Genomic DNA, 17,694 nt, shown 5'->3' with positions numbered 1-17,694 from the left:
CAAGCCATTCACATTACTCCCAGCAGTAATGCAGGTTGCATAAACATGTCAGATGATGAAAGTTTGAAAGGCAGGAGTGTAAGATATATACGAAGTTGGTGATGAATAACCTTATATATGCATAAACTATAAGTTGTTAAATATCAGTAGTACATCCATAATAGTATCAGCTCCACATATTGCGCCAATCAGATCAATACTGACTGAGTTTTCTACTTCAGTCATCTCCGTTTTAAAGAATCCCCATTTCACCCCTAATCCTCACCTTCTCCTGATATGGTGGCACGGTGGCCCAGTGGTTAACGCTGTTGCCTCACAGCAAGAACACCACTGGTTCGACTCCTCGCCAGGCCAGTCTGTGTTTCTGTGCAGAGTTTGCATGTTCTCCCTGTGGTCACGTGGGTTTCCCCGGGTTCCCCGGTTTCTTCTCACCGTTCAAAGACATACAGTGCATCTGGAAAGTATTCATAGTGCTTCACTTTTTTCCACATTTTTTTGTTACAGCCTTATTCCAAAATGGTTTAAATTCATTTATTTCCTCAAAATTCTACACACAAATCCCCATAATGACAATGTAAAATGAGTTTTTTTGAAATTGTTGCAAATTTATTAAAAATAAAAAACCTGAAAATGTACATGTACAGAAGTATTCACAGCCTTTGCCGTAAAGCTCTAAATTGAGCTCAGGTACATTCGGTTTCCACTGATCATTCTTGAGATGTTTCAGCAGCTTAATTGGAGTTCACCTGTGGTAAATTCAGTTGATTGGACATGATTTGAAAAGGCATTTCAAGAGTTCACACTTAGATATTGCTTGACAACTGTTAGCAAGTTTGGCATGCTGTCCCGGGAGAGAACCCTGAGCTCGGAGATAGGTGAGCCCAGGGCTCCCGCCTGGTCCATAGAGCATATGAGGGGAGTACGAGATCAGGTGGTTCTCGAGAGCTCCCCGTGGTAAAAGAAAAAAGGAGGAGAAGGGGTGGAAAACGAAGATAAGAGAGTAGTTCTAGCTAGGCTACTTATAGTGAGTTGGGGTTAATCTGATTGGCTAACTAGTGAATGTAGATGAGTGGCCAGCTGCAGTCAATCATATCACGTGCTCCTCTCGAAATTAGTTTGAAAACTTCACATAGTGGGACCTATATATGGTCCCAGGGTTGATAGTGCAAGTCAAAGCACAAACCAAGCATGAGGACAAAGGAATTGTCTGTAGACCTCCGAGACAGGATTATCTCGAGGCACAAGGCTGGGGAAGGTTACAAAAAAATTTTTGCTGCTTTGAAAGTTCCAATGAGCACAGTGGCCTCCATCACTGTAAGTGGAAGATGTTTGGAACCACCAGGACTCTTCCTAGAGCTGGCCAGCCATCTAAGCTGAGTGATAGGGGAGACGGGCCTTAGTCAATAACCCATCAATAACCCGATGGTCACTCTGTCTGAGCTCCAGCGTTTTTCTGTGGAGACAGGAGAACCTTACAGAAAGAGAGGAGCGTGATGTTTATGAAAAGTGTGTGTGTGTGGGGGTGGGGGGGGTGGGGGGCAGAATCACGGTGGCAGATCAGATAGACCGTCAGGCCACCGTCCCGCTGCTTCCTATGGCCAGTCCGCCCCTGGCTGTAACATTAAAAAAAGGTAGTGAAAAAAAGTGAAGCACTATGAATACTTTCCGGATGCACTGTACATCATAAATACATTGACTACTCCAAAGTAGCATCTTAAGACAAACTCTTAGCCAGCTATATCTCAACTCTTCCTAACACGTTCACAAGCAAGAGAGTTCTCGAGACCTACCTCGACCGCATGCCAAACGCGCTGAATTATCAATCATCAGATAAGTGTGAACTCTTAAAAAAAGAATGTAAAAAAATAAAAATGTAAATAGTTTTTCGAAAATTGCTAAAAAGTGGAACTCTCACAAAATAAATGAAACACAGTGTTGAAGATATATATTAAAATACATATATGTAAAAGGAAAAAAAAGTCTTAATAAATATATCCTGTCTCAGGGTTTAAGCTGACTCTCACAATTATTTTCTTTGTCTTTTCAGAAATTGATCAGGGCGGCTGCGGAGACCCTGGAATCCCAGCCTACGGCAAGAGGGAAGGCACAGGCTTCCGACACGGAGACAAGCTATATTTTGAGTGTCTTCCAGCCTTTGAGCTTGTGGGAAAAAAGAACATTACCTGCCAGAAAAATAATCAGTGGTCGGCCAAGAAGCCAAGCTGCGTGTGTAAGTGACAGACCTTACCCCAAAATGCATTACTTTACACACCCACAAGATCACACACAGGAGGACGATGCACCATTATTACTGTCTGGGCGCATCAGAAAGTGAATGTAATGGCAGTGTCTTTAGTACAGCATGTCCCCGCTGAGACTTCCTCTCAGCGGCTGAGCCATTAAATCATTAACTATAACTCAAGGTAAAGCCAAAGTGACAGTTCATTTAATGCATTCACTCGCTTTATTTACTGTATCATGCTTTTATAATGAAGTTAGTGGATTTAAGTCAACTGAAGAAAGATGAGTTTGAGAAATAAGAAGATGTGAAAATATACAGTTCTTTCAATTCTTTAAAACATTAAAGGGCACCTATGGTGAAAAGTCTACTTTTCAAGCTGTTTGGACAGACATGTGTGTAAGTATAGTGTATAGGCTGTCATATTGGGGTGAAATAAACACACCCTGTCCTTTTATTTTTCAATTTAACAACATAATGGACAGTTAGGAGCGTTGGTTTTCAAACCGACCGCAACTTGACGTAGGAGTGCGTTCCCCCCGCCTACTGAATTGATTAACAGCTGCGCATTAACATGTCTCCGTAGTAATGTGTATAATCATATCAAAAAAGACAGGATATGCGCAAAGCAACCGGGAATAAAAGGTCTGTTCAGCTCGCTAGGATCATCAATCATCATTAAATGTAATCAAGAGTAAGTTTTACAAGTTTAAAATGTTTTAAAACAGTGCTTGTGTGTAATGAATTACAGCGATTTAGCTTAGCTTTACTTCATCAGCACAGCCGCGTGTCAGGACATTTATAAAAGAAGCTTCAATCCCGGTTTGTGGATATTAAATCAGGTTTATTTTGAACATTAACAGAATGGATATTCATACAGTAGTGGATTTTAACCTGTATCCTGTCACATATACATGCAAAGCTACACGCACGCACTGTCTAGCACGATCGCCTCACTGCAAGAAGGTCTCTGGTTTGAGCCCCTGCTTGGTCAGTTGGCATTTCTGTGTGGAGTTTGCATGTTCTCCTCGTGTTCTTGTGGGATTCCTCCAGGTGCTTTGGTTTCCCCCGCAGTCCAAAGACATGCACTATAGGTGAATTGAACAAGCTAAATTGGCCGTAGTGTATATGTGTGAATGCAAGAGTGTATGGGTGTTTCCCAGTGTTGGGTTGCGGCTGGAAGGGCATCCACCTCATAAAACATATGCTGATTAAGTGGGTGGTTCATTCCGCTGTGGCAAACCCCTGATTATTAAAGGGACTGAGCCGAAAAGAAAATGAATGAACGAATGAATGAAAGTTGAACTTTGAGAGTGTTTAAACAAAAGAAAAGTGTGAAAATGTTAATGCCTGTCTGAGAAAAGTGTATTAAGTGTATAGTGAGGGGTTATACAGCCTTAAAACATCTATAATGATTATAAAAAATTAAGCTGACTACTTCGTGGATTTTGCCTATTGCGGGTTATTTTTAGAATGTAACTCCCACAAATAACGCAAGACCACTGTATGTGTAAATCAAAATAATCAAAATTATATCAAAATAATTACACATGTTAATGAATACTAATAAATATAAAAGCAATCACGCATACATTTAAATCTAAAAATAGTAAATCTTTGAATACTCTTTAAAAATGGTCAACATCTACTCTACCGTTCACACAAATTCTTTAATTTTAGCTCAAGAAAAAAAAACTGCTCAAAAAATCTTCTACAAAAAGTCATATAATACTTATTACTTACATTAATTTTAGTTTTTGGATGAATTATCAATTTAAACTACTTGTTTTCTACTGTTTTGTGGCATTCAAATGCCTGTGTGTCAGCACGCAATATTGCTTGTACGACTTGTTTTTGATAGTATTGTTGTTTCTCTATTATTTGGCTTCATGCATACCGTCAATTTGCCCCAGACTGCAGTCGTTTGTCACCTTAATGTCTACCATCCTATTACATCAATGGGAATGCAGTTGACTCACAACTTCGTTTTTCTGCTTTTTTATGACATGATTATTAGCTCCGACAGCAAAGTCATTCATATGAGGTGGAACCGTAACGATTCATCTTCAGTCCACCACTGAGCTCATTTTCATTCTCCCCATGGCTGTTTAACGATGCTTATTGCCCTCTCAGCTTTGGCCCAAATCCTGTAAATGAGTTAATGCCTGTGGATAATCCCAGCAGATAAACACACTTTCCATGCAACATCTTTAGTCTTATCGTCTTGTGCAGTTGGCAAAATTCAAGAAAAGTGCAGATGAGAGGCATCATGCAACAACTTATTTATTTATTTATTTATTTATTTATTTATTTATTTATTTATTTATTTATTTATTTATTTATTTATTTATTTGTTTGTTTGTTTGTTTGTTTGTATATTTATTTATTTATTTGTTTATTTATTTATTTGTTTATTTATTTATTTGTTTATTTGTTTATTTATTTATTTGATTGTTTGTATATTTATTTATTTATTTATTTGTTTATTTATTTATTTATTTGTTTATTTATTTGTTTGTTTATTTTTATATATAAATAATTAAAAATATTATTATTTTACTACTACTACTGCTGCTTCTACTACTAATATTTATTATCATCACCACCATCATCATCATCATCATCATCATCATCATCATCATCATCATCATCATTATTATTATTATTATTATTATTATTATTATTATTATTATTATTATTATTATTATTTCCTTATTTATTTAAAATATAATACATAAAAATAGGATTTTACTTCTACTACTACTACTAATCATCATCATCATCATCATCATCATTAATGTCGTTGTTATTATTATTATCATTATTATTATTTATTAATTAATTTAAAATGTAATAAATATAAAAACTATATTATTATTTTACGACTCCTACTACTACTACACATTATTATTTAATGGTCATCATCATCATTATCATTATCTTCATCATTATCATCATTCATTAATTTTCTTTTCGGCTTCATTAATCCCTTTATTAATCCGGGGTCACCACAGCGGAATGAACCGCCAACTTATCCAGCTTATGTTTTATTCAGCGGATGCCCTTCCAGCTGCAACCTATCTCTGGGAAACATCCATACACACTCCTTCACACTCATACAGTACGGACAATTTAGCCTACTCAATTCACCTGTACCACATGTTTTTGGACTGTGGGGGAAACCGGAGCACCTGGAGGAAACCCACGCGAATGTGGGGAGAACATGCAAACTCCACACAGAAATGGCAACTGACCCAGCCGTGGCTCGAACCAGTGACCTTCTTGCTGTGAGGCCACAGCACTACCTACTGCGCCACCGCGTCGCCTCATAATATAATTATCATAAATATTCTTCTTCTTCTTATTATTATTATTATTATTACTACTACTAATAATAATAATCATAGTAAGAATAATAATAATGCATTCAATAAAGTCAATAAAAAACAGATTTTTTTATTTAATTTTTAAAATATATTCATGTAAAAATGTTGTTCTTTTTTTTAGAATTTGTATTTAATTTTTATCTTAATTTTTTCATTTCATTAATCATTTTCTTCTTTTTATTTTCTTTTTTTAAATGCTATCTTCATGCAAATGAATGTCCAACACAGTTTTCTGCTTATCTAAAGTTCAAATTGTTTATCGTGGCACATTATTCTGCAAGCATGTAAACATTAAAACTGCCCAAATCGCTTTTAGGAGAAAACAACAACAAAACTAGTCCAATATTCAAAATAAAGTGTGCATTTCAGATCTCATAGTTCTTGTATTTGCAATTCCAAGTTATATATCCTTCTGTCCCAGCATGCACACTCTCTTAGCCGTAATTTTTCCTCTCATGTCTTGCTGCATTGTTTAAGCAACAACAAATGACCTCCCTGCGCATTGTGAATTGATTTTTAGCTTCAGTGGCAGTTTTAATCTCAAGTTTGCTTCGCAGCTTGACACGCAACGCCTCCTGTTGTTTAACCACTGCTTGTTTTATCTTCCCGCCCTTTTCTCAGTTTCATGTTTCTTCAACTTCACGACTCCATCTGGGGTTCTGCTATCACCGAACTACCCTCAAGAGTACGGCAACAACATGCACTGTGTGTGGCTGATCATCGCCAAACCAGAGAGCAGAATCAACCTGGCCTTCAACGACCTGAGCATGGAGAAACAGTTCGACTTCTTGTCCATTAAAGATGGCGGAAAAGCAGAGTCGCCGATTTTGGGCACCTTTTCTGGAGATGTGCTGCCGTCACCCATTACTACCAGCGGTCACGTGGCACGATTGGAGTTTCTGACGGATCACACTTACACGGATCGGGGATTCAACATCACTTTTACCAGTACGTTATAAAAACTTGATTTGAGAATTTTCATTTTCTGTGATAAAAAATGATTAATTAATTTGTGTTATTTGAGTGTTGAACAGGAAATGTTGAGATACATGATTGATAATAGAACAGCATTTAGATGTTTTGTATGAACCATATTTTGCGACAACCAACTTTCTCAGGAGCTCAAGAGTTGCACATTTCATATGTTAAATATTTAATACATTATTTATTTACTAAATATATAATAATTCCTGATCATTTACTCATTTACTCTCATGCAAGATGCTAATTTCTTTTTTTCTACAGTTGGAAAAAAAATTTATGTATAGTTTTAAAAAAAAATTTATTATAATAAATATATAAGTATTAGGGAATTAATTAATATTTTTAAGAAAAAATAAATAAATTTTCATTTGCTGGAGTTAGTTCTCAGTGGTTTAAACTTCTAATAACCATTGCAAATGTATCTTAGCAAAATGCTTTTAGGATAATAAAATAAAGTAAAATAAAATAAAAACATATATTTACATATTTATTAACGGTACTTGGATAACAAATTTAAATTAAATTAAATTAAATTAAATTAAATTAAATTAAATTAAATTAAATTAAATTAAATTAAATTAAATTAAATTAAAATAAATTAAATTAAATTAAATTTAATTTAATTTAATTTAATTTAATTTAATTTAATTTAATTTAATTTAATTTAATTTAATTTAATTTAATTTAATTTAATTAAATTAACCACAAAAAAAAAAAGAAAAGAAAAACTGCATCCAAATGCTAACGCAGGTCAATATTTTGTGTTGTTAAACAGTTTATATATTGTTAATGTATAATTATTAAAATGAATACTAAAAATATTATTACAAAATTTATTAATAGTTTTGAGAAACACATTTCTCATATCCTGCTAGTTCTATGGCCCTCACTGGTTTAAATTTCAGTTGATGAAAAACCTAGCAAACCAATAATTTTCTTAAACACAGTTGAAGTCAGAATTACTTGCCTCCCTGAATTATTAGCCCCTGTTTATTTTTCTCCGCAATTTCTGTTTAACGAAGAGCAGATTTTTTTCAACAAATTTCTAAACATAATAGTTTTAATAACTCATTTCAAATAACTGATTTATTTTATCTTTTCCATGATGACAGCAAATATTATTTGACTAGATATTTTTCAAGACACTTCTATACAGCTTAAAGTGACATTTAAAGGCTTAACTAGGTTAATTAGGTTAACTAGGCAGGTTAGAGTAATTAGGTAAGTTATTGTATAACGATGGTTTGTTCTGTAGACTATCGAAAAATATAGCTTAAAGGGGCTAATAATACTGACCTTAATTTTTTTTTTTATTAAAAACTGCTTTTACTCTAGCTGAAATAAAACAAATAAGACTTGTATTTATTTACATGAATACCCTTGCTGATAATAAAAATAAATAAATAAAAACTAAAGAAACAAACCTGCATCCCATTGGTGGTGCAAGAGTATCTTTTGTGGTTAAAATGTTTTTAGACCATTTTGAGGAATCTAAACAACAACAGTGGTCCTGGGCTCTGTTCTTTGTACCTTGCTTAAATGATCCAAGATGATTTGACAAATCTTGGATCTGTTATTCTTAGAAAAAAATGATCTCTGGCTAATTTGGTTCTTCAAACAAGTTCGAGAATCAGATTAAAATGTCTGGATGAACTGATCTGAGATCGCAAATCGACCTTGAAATCATGATCAGCAATGCAACGATTGGCTGAGGGCACAGCGGCGTAATGACATCATCTGGTTAATATTCAGTGACTCTTTGTGAGCAAAGCAGGTTTGAGCTAGCAGACCTGTTAAAGTGACTCTCAGATGAGTTTTAAAGAACGAAACGGTGATCAAATCGTCAATAATTAAATCCAGCCTACTGAGTAATCCACGTACGAAGAACAGACCCCAGACCTATTTCCTGTTTTACATTTTCAATTTCTTTAGCTTCAGAGAATCCAAAAAGGTATTGATAAATAATGTTATGGCAGCTATTTTAACATGTTTTAACATTTGATATGATTGAATTGCCTCATGTTACATTTATGAAGTAGTTTGACAACAAGCAGGAAATGTTCAAGGCCCATGACATAACCACATTGAAATGGTTTATAAATTGACATTTTTGGTAGTTCAAAACACAGAGCACAATAGTAGTCCTCAATAGAGTGAAATGTTTTCCAGAAATGTTTGTCTCAAAATTCATCTGAGGACATTTTTTTTTTATTCTGGAAGGCAACTAATCCTTCTAAAATGTTTTCATTTCCTCTCTAGAGACTAATGTCTGTATTTTACCAGTACATATCTGTCATCCATCAGTAATCACTATTCAGTGGGCATATCGTATGGCAGTTGTTAGATAGAGGCTTTGAGTATCCATGTGAGGAAGGACAACAAGAGTCACAGATTTAATTAGAATTTATTTCCAAATTCAAATATAATTAAATAAAGGGACAGTTAATTGAAGCTGTCGGGAGGTGATCCCACATGGTTTGACTCCCTGTGCGTCATGTTTTTGAGGGAGTGGGAGGGATGATCCAATCATTCATGTTAATTAAAGAGATGACAAACTCTATCGAAGGCCTTGTTGGCATATGATGGTGATGGATCGCATACACAATGTTTCTTGAGTAGACAAATACATAGCAAAATACATTTATAAATAGTCCTTGCTATCACTTGAAAAATACTTGAAAAAGAATAAATATTTCACAGGAGGGTGAATAATTTTGCCCCCAGCTCTGTATTTATCTTTAAAGGATTAATTCACAACAAAAATAAAATAAAATGATGTTATTTATTTCTCACTTCCATGTAATTTCAATTCCCTGAGACCTTCGTTCATCTTCAGAACAGAAATTACATTATTGTTAGATGAAATTCAAGAGTTCAAAATAGGTTCAAAAATCCAGAAAAGGAAACAAAAACATTAGCCCCTTTCACACATACAGACCTTTCCGGAAAATTACCGGCAATTTTCTGGAAAGGTCTGTATGTGTGAACGGGCCCTTTTTTGAAAATACCGGTAAATTCGTTCCGACTATTTTCAGGAAAGAGAAGTTGTTACTATTGTAAGTTGTAATTATCTGTAATTTGCCAAAATGCTGCGCTGTGTGAACGCAGAAGGAAGATTGCCGGAAAGAGCGCGTTCACGTCTAGAGCGCGCCGACATAAGACGTCTACTTTAGCCAATCAGAACACTCAAGTTTGCGCGGTTTGTGAGAATAAAAGCATGTGAATGTTTTCCCAAACACATTTAGCTGCTAGATGTTAGTCAGATAACATTTCTATGTTCCGTCTTAATGCCAACTGTGTAAATAATTATCGATAAAATTCTTATGATAAGCTGTTGTTTGTTTACCTTCAAGCTCCGACGCGTTGGCACGTAAAGCAGCTGGTGAGCGCCAGCACACACTCATATTATGAACATCTCGAACATCCTGCTTTCATCAAAGTTGTTCACAACACTGATCCATCCACAGAGTTTGTAATGTAGTCAAATGTATTCAAATACAAGCCCTGCCGTTTAGAGGTAATTTTTGCATAATGATGTCAGAATTTAACGAACAATTTCGTAACGTTCTCGCCTGTGTAAACAGCGTTTTTCTTAAATTACCGGTAAAGTCGTTCCGGAAATTTTGCCGGATATTTACCGGTATCACTGTGTGAAAGGGGCTACTGTCAAAACATTGTAAGTGACTTCAGTGGTTCTGCTACTGAATAAGGTACACTGAAAAAAAATATTCAAAGATGATTCCTTGGATTTACTCAATTTTTTTACGTTAAGTGGTTGTTAACAATTTATTTGTGTTAAATTTAAACAAACAAATTAAGCTGAATATTGCTCAATTTAATTTGTTTGTTTAAATTCAACACAAATAAATTGTTTGCAACAGTTTTGCCTGCAACACTTTTTTCAGTGTACTTATTAAAAAAATTACATATATATATATATATATATATATATATATATATATATATATATATATATATATATATATATATATATATATATATATATATAAATCTTTCAATCAATACATCATTTAAATCAGTATCTATCTGGCAGATTTTTTTTTTCCTGAGCCCATGGCCTTGATGATCTTGCTATCAAATTGTTCCAGGAACGAGCAGATTTGAGGTTTTGTCTGCCGGTAATACATCATCTCTGATGTCCTGTCGATGGCTACTGAAGAGCCCCCAAGCTTCCCACTGAAGCAAGAAACTTGGGAAGACACATAAATCAATATTTGATGCTAACTAAAATGAATTAGTGCAGTTATACAGCTGAAACGGTGAGCCACAACGTTTACAGTTCAGTGGGCATATTGGGAATTTCTTTCTCAATTTATATAGAGCCTTGTTAAAGTTGCCTTTTCAACTAAAAATGTGGACAGGCAGTAAGCAGAGCTTTTTTGGTAACACTTTATATGAAGCTTAAACCCTCAGGGGTCGACAACCACACAGAAAACACACAGACATGAGACATATACTGTATCTATCGAAAGCTTGAAGTGTCTACTATTTACTGCAGCAAGTGGATGTTGAAAACAAATATTGTCTGATAAAGTAATCAGTAAAGTTTGGAAAAAGTAAGGACTAAGACTAAGACTGCAATTATTTGGACTAAATATATTAAGGTCATATATTAGGTCTTAAAATATGATTTTACTGAAATAATAAAAAAATAATAATTAAAATATATATAATTAATAAAAATATGAATAAATAATAATTTAATAAAAAATATATGTATTTACTATATGAGTTATGAGTTAAAGTGTCACTCTTCTGACCTCAAAAGGTGTTCTAGTGGCAGACGCTAGAGGCCATGATATTTAGCCTCCTTGATAGAGCAACCAACTCCCATACAAAGAATCGGTGGTTCAATCCCAGCTCAAAGCGGGTTGGGTGCAGTAGGACCGGTGGTTTACACATGGGGGCTCGTCCGGGATGGGAGTGAGGTTTAGGGGAGTAACGGATGCCAGCCAGTGATGTGCTGTGCAGGTAAACCCCACTCCTCAGACCTCTGAAGGTGCTTTAGCGACAGACATTACAGGCCATAGTTTTAGCCTCCTTGTTAGAGCAACCGACTCCCATACAAAGAATTGCCAGTTCGATCCCAGCTCAGAGCAGGTTGGGTGCAGTAGGACCCAACCCAGGGTTACATTATATTTGACTAGATATTTTTAAAGACACTTCTATACAGCTTATTGTGACATTCAAAGGCTTAACTAGGTTAATTAGGTTAACTAGGCAGGTTAGGGTAATTAGGCAAGTTATTGTATAACGATAGTTTGTTTTGTAGACTATCAAAAAAATATATAGCTTAAAGGGGCTAATAATTTTGACCTTAAAATGCTTTTTAAAAAATAAAAACTGCTTTTATTCTAGCCAAAATAAAACAAATAAGACTTTCTTCAAAAGAAAAAAAATATTTTCAGACATACTGTGAAAATGTCCTTGCTCTATTAAACATAATTTGGGAAATATTTAAAAAAATAAATATGAATAATTATTAATTATGAATAATTCTGATTTCAACTATATGTACAGAGTATATTGAGTTCAATATTATATGATCAATAACCTAAGTGATTAAAATTATTCTCTATCAAATTCAAATTTTATTTGTCACATATACAATAATTTACAATACAATATGCAGTAAAATATTTATTCAACCACCCGTGACGTTTAAAAAAACCCTACAATGTTATCAATAAGAATCTAAACTGTGGAGTATAATAAAATGTAAAAACAGACAATTTTAGATATAAAAATATAAATTACAGCTCTAGAAAATGAGACCGAATATGAATTTCTTTACTGTTGTTGCAATTATTCATGAGACAGTACAAGACAATACATCTGCAATGTTGATTATATGGTGTTATGGATGCATTATACTACATTTTAAACATCCTTATATTGCATTATAAACATGTTTATTTATCTTTGTTTTATTACAGTAAATTTCAAATTGTCTGCATACAGTTGAAGTCAGAATTATTAGCCCCCCTGTATATTTCTTTCATCAATTTCTGTTTAACAGAGAGAAGATTCTTTTAACACATTTCTAAACATGTTAGTTTTAATAACTCATTTCTAATAACTGATTTATTTTATCTTTGCCATGAAGACAGTAAATGATATTTGACTAGATATTTTTAAGACACTTCTATACAGCTTAACGTGACTTCTAAATGCTTAACTAGGTTAATTAGACAAGTTATGGCTATTAGGCAAAGCATTATATAAAGGTGGTTTGTTCTGTAGACTATCAAACATATATATTACATAAGAGGGCTAATAATATTGACCATTAAATGTTTTAAAAAATAAAATAAAAACTGCTTTTATTCCAGCAGAAATAAATCAAATAAGAAAAAAAATATTATAAGAAGTATTGTAAAAAAATCAGTGCTCTGTTAAACATCATTTAGGAAATATTTGTAAAGGAAAAAAAATCACAGGAGGGCGAATAAATGTGACTTCAGCTGTTCATATTATAAACAAAGTACTATTTTCCCAGCTTTTTTGCCTTTTAGGTTAAAGTTAGCATGCCGTTTCTTTCCGTATTTCATTGTTTTATTGTTGTTGTTGTTTTCCCTTGCAGCATTTCGACACAACGAATGTCCCGACCCCGGTGTTCCAGTAAACGGAAAGCGCTTTGGTGAAAGTCTTCAGCTTGGCAGCTCCATCTCGTTCCTGTGCGAGGAGGGCTTCACAAAAACCCACGGCTCTCAGACCATCTCCTGCATCCTCAAAGATGGAAACGTTGTGTGGGATAATGCCGTTCCACGCTGCGAAGGTCCGACCTCTCTCTAATAAATATGCAAATTTCATAATTCACAAGTTTGCTCGCAAAAAAAAAGAAAAACGAAATTGATACGCTCCGGCTCTGTTTGCACTTAACTGAACTTTCCGAGTTTGGTTTTTCATTAAGTACATTTCAGAGGCGAGCTGAAACACCGGTGCGACTGAAATGTCAGCGGAACAAAAAGTCATTATCTTTATTTTCACAACGTACTGACAGTGAATTCTTACAAATGAAAAACACATCATCCCGTTTAGTCAGATGCTAAAAGGATTTAATGCCGTTTATTGAGCGTTGTCCTTCAGAGTCGGAGGATGAGCTTACACAGGCCATGTTGAGCACAATCTGAGGAAAAACACATTGTCTTTTTTCCCGTTTTATGTATTTCATTATGGGCAGCGCAGTGGGAAAGTGCTGTCGCCTCACAGCAAGAAGGTCGCTGATTCGAGCCTCGGCTGGGTCAGTTGGCATTTCTGTGTGGCGTTTGCATGTTCTCCCTGTGTTCGTGTGGGTTTCCTCCGGGTGCTCCGGTTTCCCCCACAAGTCCAAAGATATGCGCTATAGGTGAATTGAATAAACTAAATTAGCCGTAGTGTGTGAATGAGTGTGTGTGGATGTTTCCCAGTGATGGGTTGCAGCTGGAAGGGCATCCGTTGCGTAAAACATATGCTGGAAAAGTTGGCGGTTCACTGTGCCAACGCCTGATTAATAAAGGGTATAAGCGGGAAAAAAAAATAATGAATGAATTTATTTATTTGGATCAGTGGTTCTTAACCACCCATTACAGGTCTTTCAGTCTCTCCTAATGAGCTGATGATCAGGTGTGTTTTGTTAAGGAGACATGGGCTGCGTCCGAATTCGCCTACTACTTAGTAAGTACTGCATTTTAATTTAAATGTACTACTTGGCCCTTCTTTCTATACAGTATGAATGTGAGCAGTATGAATGTAACTCGAATGTACTACATCCGCCGTTTTATAATGATCATGTGACCTACCCATGTGAGTTGCGTCGCTTGACTCCCATTCATGAATTCTCTCGCTGGGCATCATGGAATAGCGTAGCATCCATTGCATGCGCACTTCAGAATCTCACTGAAAGTAGTAAGTCATCCGGGTATGTCTGGCATACTGTTTTTTGAATTCCATGAATTCAGACATACTCGGCTCTCATACCGATTTAAGTGTACTATATAGTATGGAAGTATGTGATTTCGGACGCAGCCATGAAAAATGTGCAGAGCTGGTGGTGTTTCAGGATTGGTTGAGAAACACTGATTTAGACCTTTCTACTATGCTGTCGTTTATTAATTTGCCCTTGTAAGCGTGTTATATGTCATATATTAGAGAGTGAATTTATAGAATTGAATATAATTTTTTTTATCAGAGAATTTCTTGTGTGAATGTGAATGAAAAGGTCATTACACAGTTATTAAAGGGGACCTGTTATGCAAATTGTTTATTAGGGGTTTAAGCACAGTTGTGTGGCAGCAGTGTTAATATAGCCAGCATCTAATGGTAAAAATTTATTACTTCTATTGTTTTATGAACACAATTGATAAAAACAGTCTGCAGAAACACTTTGACATTCTACCTTTGTATGTGTAATCAGAGGGGGAAAGCCCCGCCCATTAGTGATGATCTCTCCCTCATTAGCATAAACAGCCCTGCAGTGAGAACCAGCCGTCCGCCATTAAGCCTCATTCACACTAGCAGCGACTTTGTAGCTGCCTGTCGCTCTGGGTGGCGATCTGCTGCAAACGCAGGCCTGAGAACGGATAATACAACCAGCCGCTGCAGGAGCTGAGAAAGGATCATGTGAGCTCTACTGGTGCTCCTATTGGCTGTCACTCAGGAAAGTTAAAGTTGAAGGATTCTCAGCTGGGTCACCAACGGTCGCTGTTGCTCACATAGACGGAGGTCGCCGGAAGTCACTCACTCTTAAAATGTGCAGTGTGAATGAGGCTTTAGAGTTTACAGAGCGTACCTGCTGAAGATAATATCAGTGACTAAGTGGATTATAAATGTGGAGTTTAGGATTCACACATGATCACTATACTCTCCATAGGCTGCCTTCTTCTGAGACTCTTCTTTTTACATTCTCAGATTTTCACAGAGATAACGTAAAGTCATGTTTTGAATCAGCCTCTATGCTGACCCATAGTTATTTGTAGCTCCGCCCTCTTTTAAAAAGAGCACAATCTAATTTGAATTTAAAGCGACAGTCACCAAAACGCCACAATTAGATCAAAGCCTAAAAGGGGTAGTTTCAAAGAGATATAACACAATGTTTATTGGGTATTTTGAGCTGAAACTTCACATACACGCTCTAGGAATATCTGAGACTTATTTTACATCTTGTAAAAAGGGGCATAATAGGTCCCCTTTGAATTGCCTTATTTTTATGTCATTAAAGTCAAAGTGCTGAACCTAGAATGGAATCCTGATAAAAAACATAAATTTTAAAGAACGGAATTGTCAGATAGATTTTTTTTTTTTCAACTGGAATCTGAAAGCTACTGAATATTATGTCACACTCGTGTATCAAAATTGACAAATGATCGCTCATTTCAAATGGACTATAAAGGTTCCAGTGGTACTCTGTGATTTTAAAGGTCAGCATTTACAAAACTTTATTAAAGTTTTGGCTGAAATAGTGAACTGTCTGAGGCAGTTTTTATGAAAAAGATTGCTTCCTCTCTTCCTCAGTTTTCACTTTGATTTACTATACTGTGATTTTTCCATCTGATTTCTTTGTTTTTGTTGAATTACGGTACATTATAACTGATAATAGGCTTGTGAAGATCACTGTTTGTTTGATTTATTGTTTTATTATGTTTTGTTTATTTAAAAAAAAAAATCGTTTTGATGGTTTGATTTTTTTAAATTTTTTTACTTTTTACAATTCTTGTTTTTATTTTATATGTCTATTTTTGTGTTTGTTTTTATTAGATTTTAAAAAAATATATTTTGTTTGTTTTTGTTTGCTGTTTGGTTTATTATTTATTTTTAAATATGTTGTTTTTATTAATTTTATTTTTAAATATGTTGTTTTTATTTTATTTTTAAATATGTTGTTTTTATTTTAATTTTATTTATTTATTTTTATTTTTATTTTACTGAACTAGTGGACTGTGTTTTGTTTTCATTGTCTTTGTTTTCATTTTTAATTTAGCATTTTTTCTTGGCTCCTTCCCTTTAGTTTCTTCAAAAAAATAAATCAATCAATAATGTGATTCTTTTTTATATACTCAGATTTGATATAATGATGATGATAATAATAATAATAATAATAATAATAATAATAATAATAATAATAATAATTATTATTATTATTATTATTATTATTATTATTATTATTATTATTATTATTATTATTATTATTATTATTATTATTACAAGAAATACATCTTAGCCTTTTTTATTGTGGCAATAAAAGAAAGTCCTAAACTGCTATGAGTTTGTTTTTCTCCTGTGTCTTTAGCTCCATGTGGTGGAAACCTGAAGGCTTCCAGCGGCATCATTCTGTCCCCAGGCTGGCCTGAGCTTTATAAAGAGGCTCTAAATTGTGAGTGGATCATCGAGGCTCTGCCAGGATATCCTATTAAGATCATCTTTGACAAGTACGTACCACACTTCCTTCCCTCTTCTCTGAACTGTCACATTGGTCTTAATAAGTGTCCCTGTTTCATCCCACTCTCCTACTGTATCTTTCATTTTTTCTGGTTATCATCATTTCATAAATAGGTCACTGTACACTGCAGATGTTCACTATAGACTCGGATTGAGAGAATTCAGAAACTTCTCTACTTCAGATGTTCTTGTAAACCATTTAATTAATAAAAAAAAGTGTGAACATTAAATACCACAACTTTACTACTTTTTATGTTTTTGTTTGATCTTAAATTGGTGTTTTGTTTTTATTTTATTTTTTTGTCTTGTTTTTTGTTATTGATTCAAAGTTTAATTTTCTGTTTTATCTTTTTTTTGTTTTCAAATAAATGTTTATTTTGTTTGTTTTGTTTTTATTTGATGTTTAATGTTTGTTTTGTCTTGTTTTCGTTTTTGATTTGATGTTTATTTAGATTTTTTGTTTTTTTTGTTTGTTATTTGATGTTTATTGTTTATGTTTTGTCTGGTTTTCTGTTTTTAATTTGATGTTTATTTTGTTTAGTCCTATTTTTTGTTTTTGATTGGATGCTTATTTTATGTTTTGTCTTGTTTTGTTATTTCAATTAGATGTTTGTTTTGTCTTGTTTTTTTGATTTTGTGTTTTTAATT

General features: G+C 34.2%; 1 protein-coding gene across 1 annotated transcript in view; it reads left to right on the top strand.

Annotated features, from left to right (window-relative positions):
* csmd2 (CUB and Sushi multiple domains 2) overlaps positions 1-17,694 on the top strand; it is a 543,350-nt gene that overhangs the window by 280,590 nt on the left and 245,066 nt on the right. The window contains exons 14-17 of the mRNA XM_056479194.1: positions 2,048-2,230; positions 6,247-6,573; positions 13,214-13,408; positions 16,898-17,036. Of these exons, the coding sequence (XP_056335169.1) occupies positions 2,048-2,230; positions 6,247-6,573; positions 13,214-13,408; positions 16,898-17,036 (844 nt within the window). The remainder of the gene's footprint in view (positions 1-2,047; positions 2,231-6,246; positions 6,574-13,213; positions 13,409-16,897; positions 17,037-17,694) is intronic.

The sequence above is a fragment of the Danio aesculapii genome, chromosome 19 (genome assembly GCF_903798145.1).
Source record: "Danio aesculapii chromosome 19, fDanAes4.1, whole genome shotgun sequence".
In the NCBI taxonomy this organism is placed as follows: Eukaryota; Metazoa; Chordata; class Actinopteri; order Cypriniformes; family Danionidae; genus Danio; species Danio aesculapii.
Note: the sequence above shows the minus strand (reverse complement) of the source record. Positions and strands in the feature narration are given on the sequence as shown.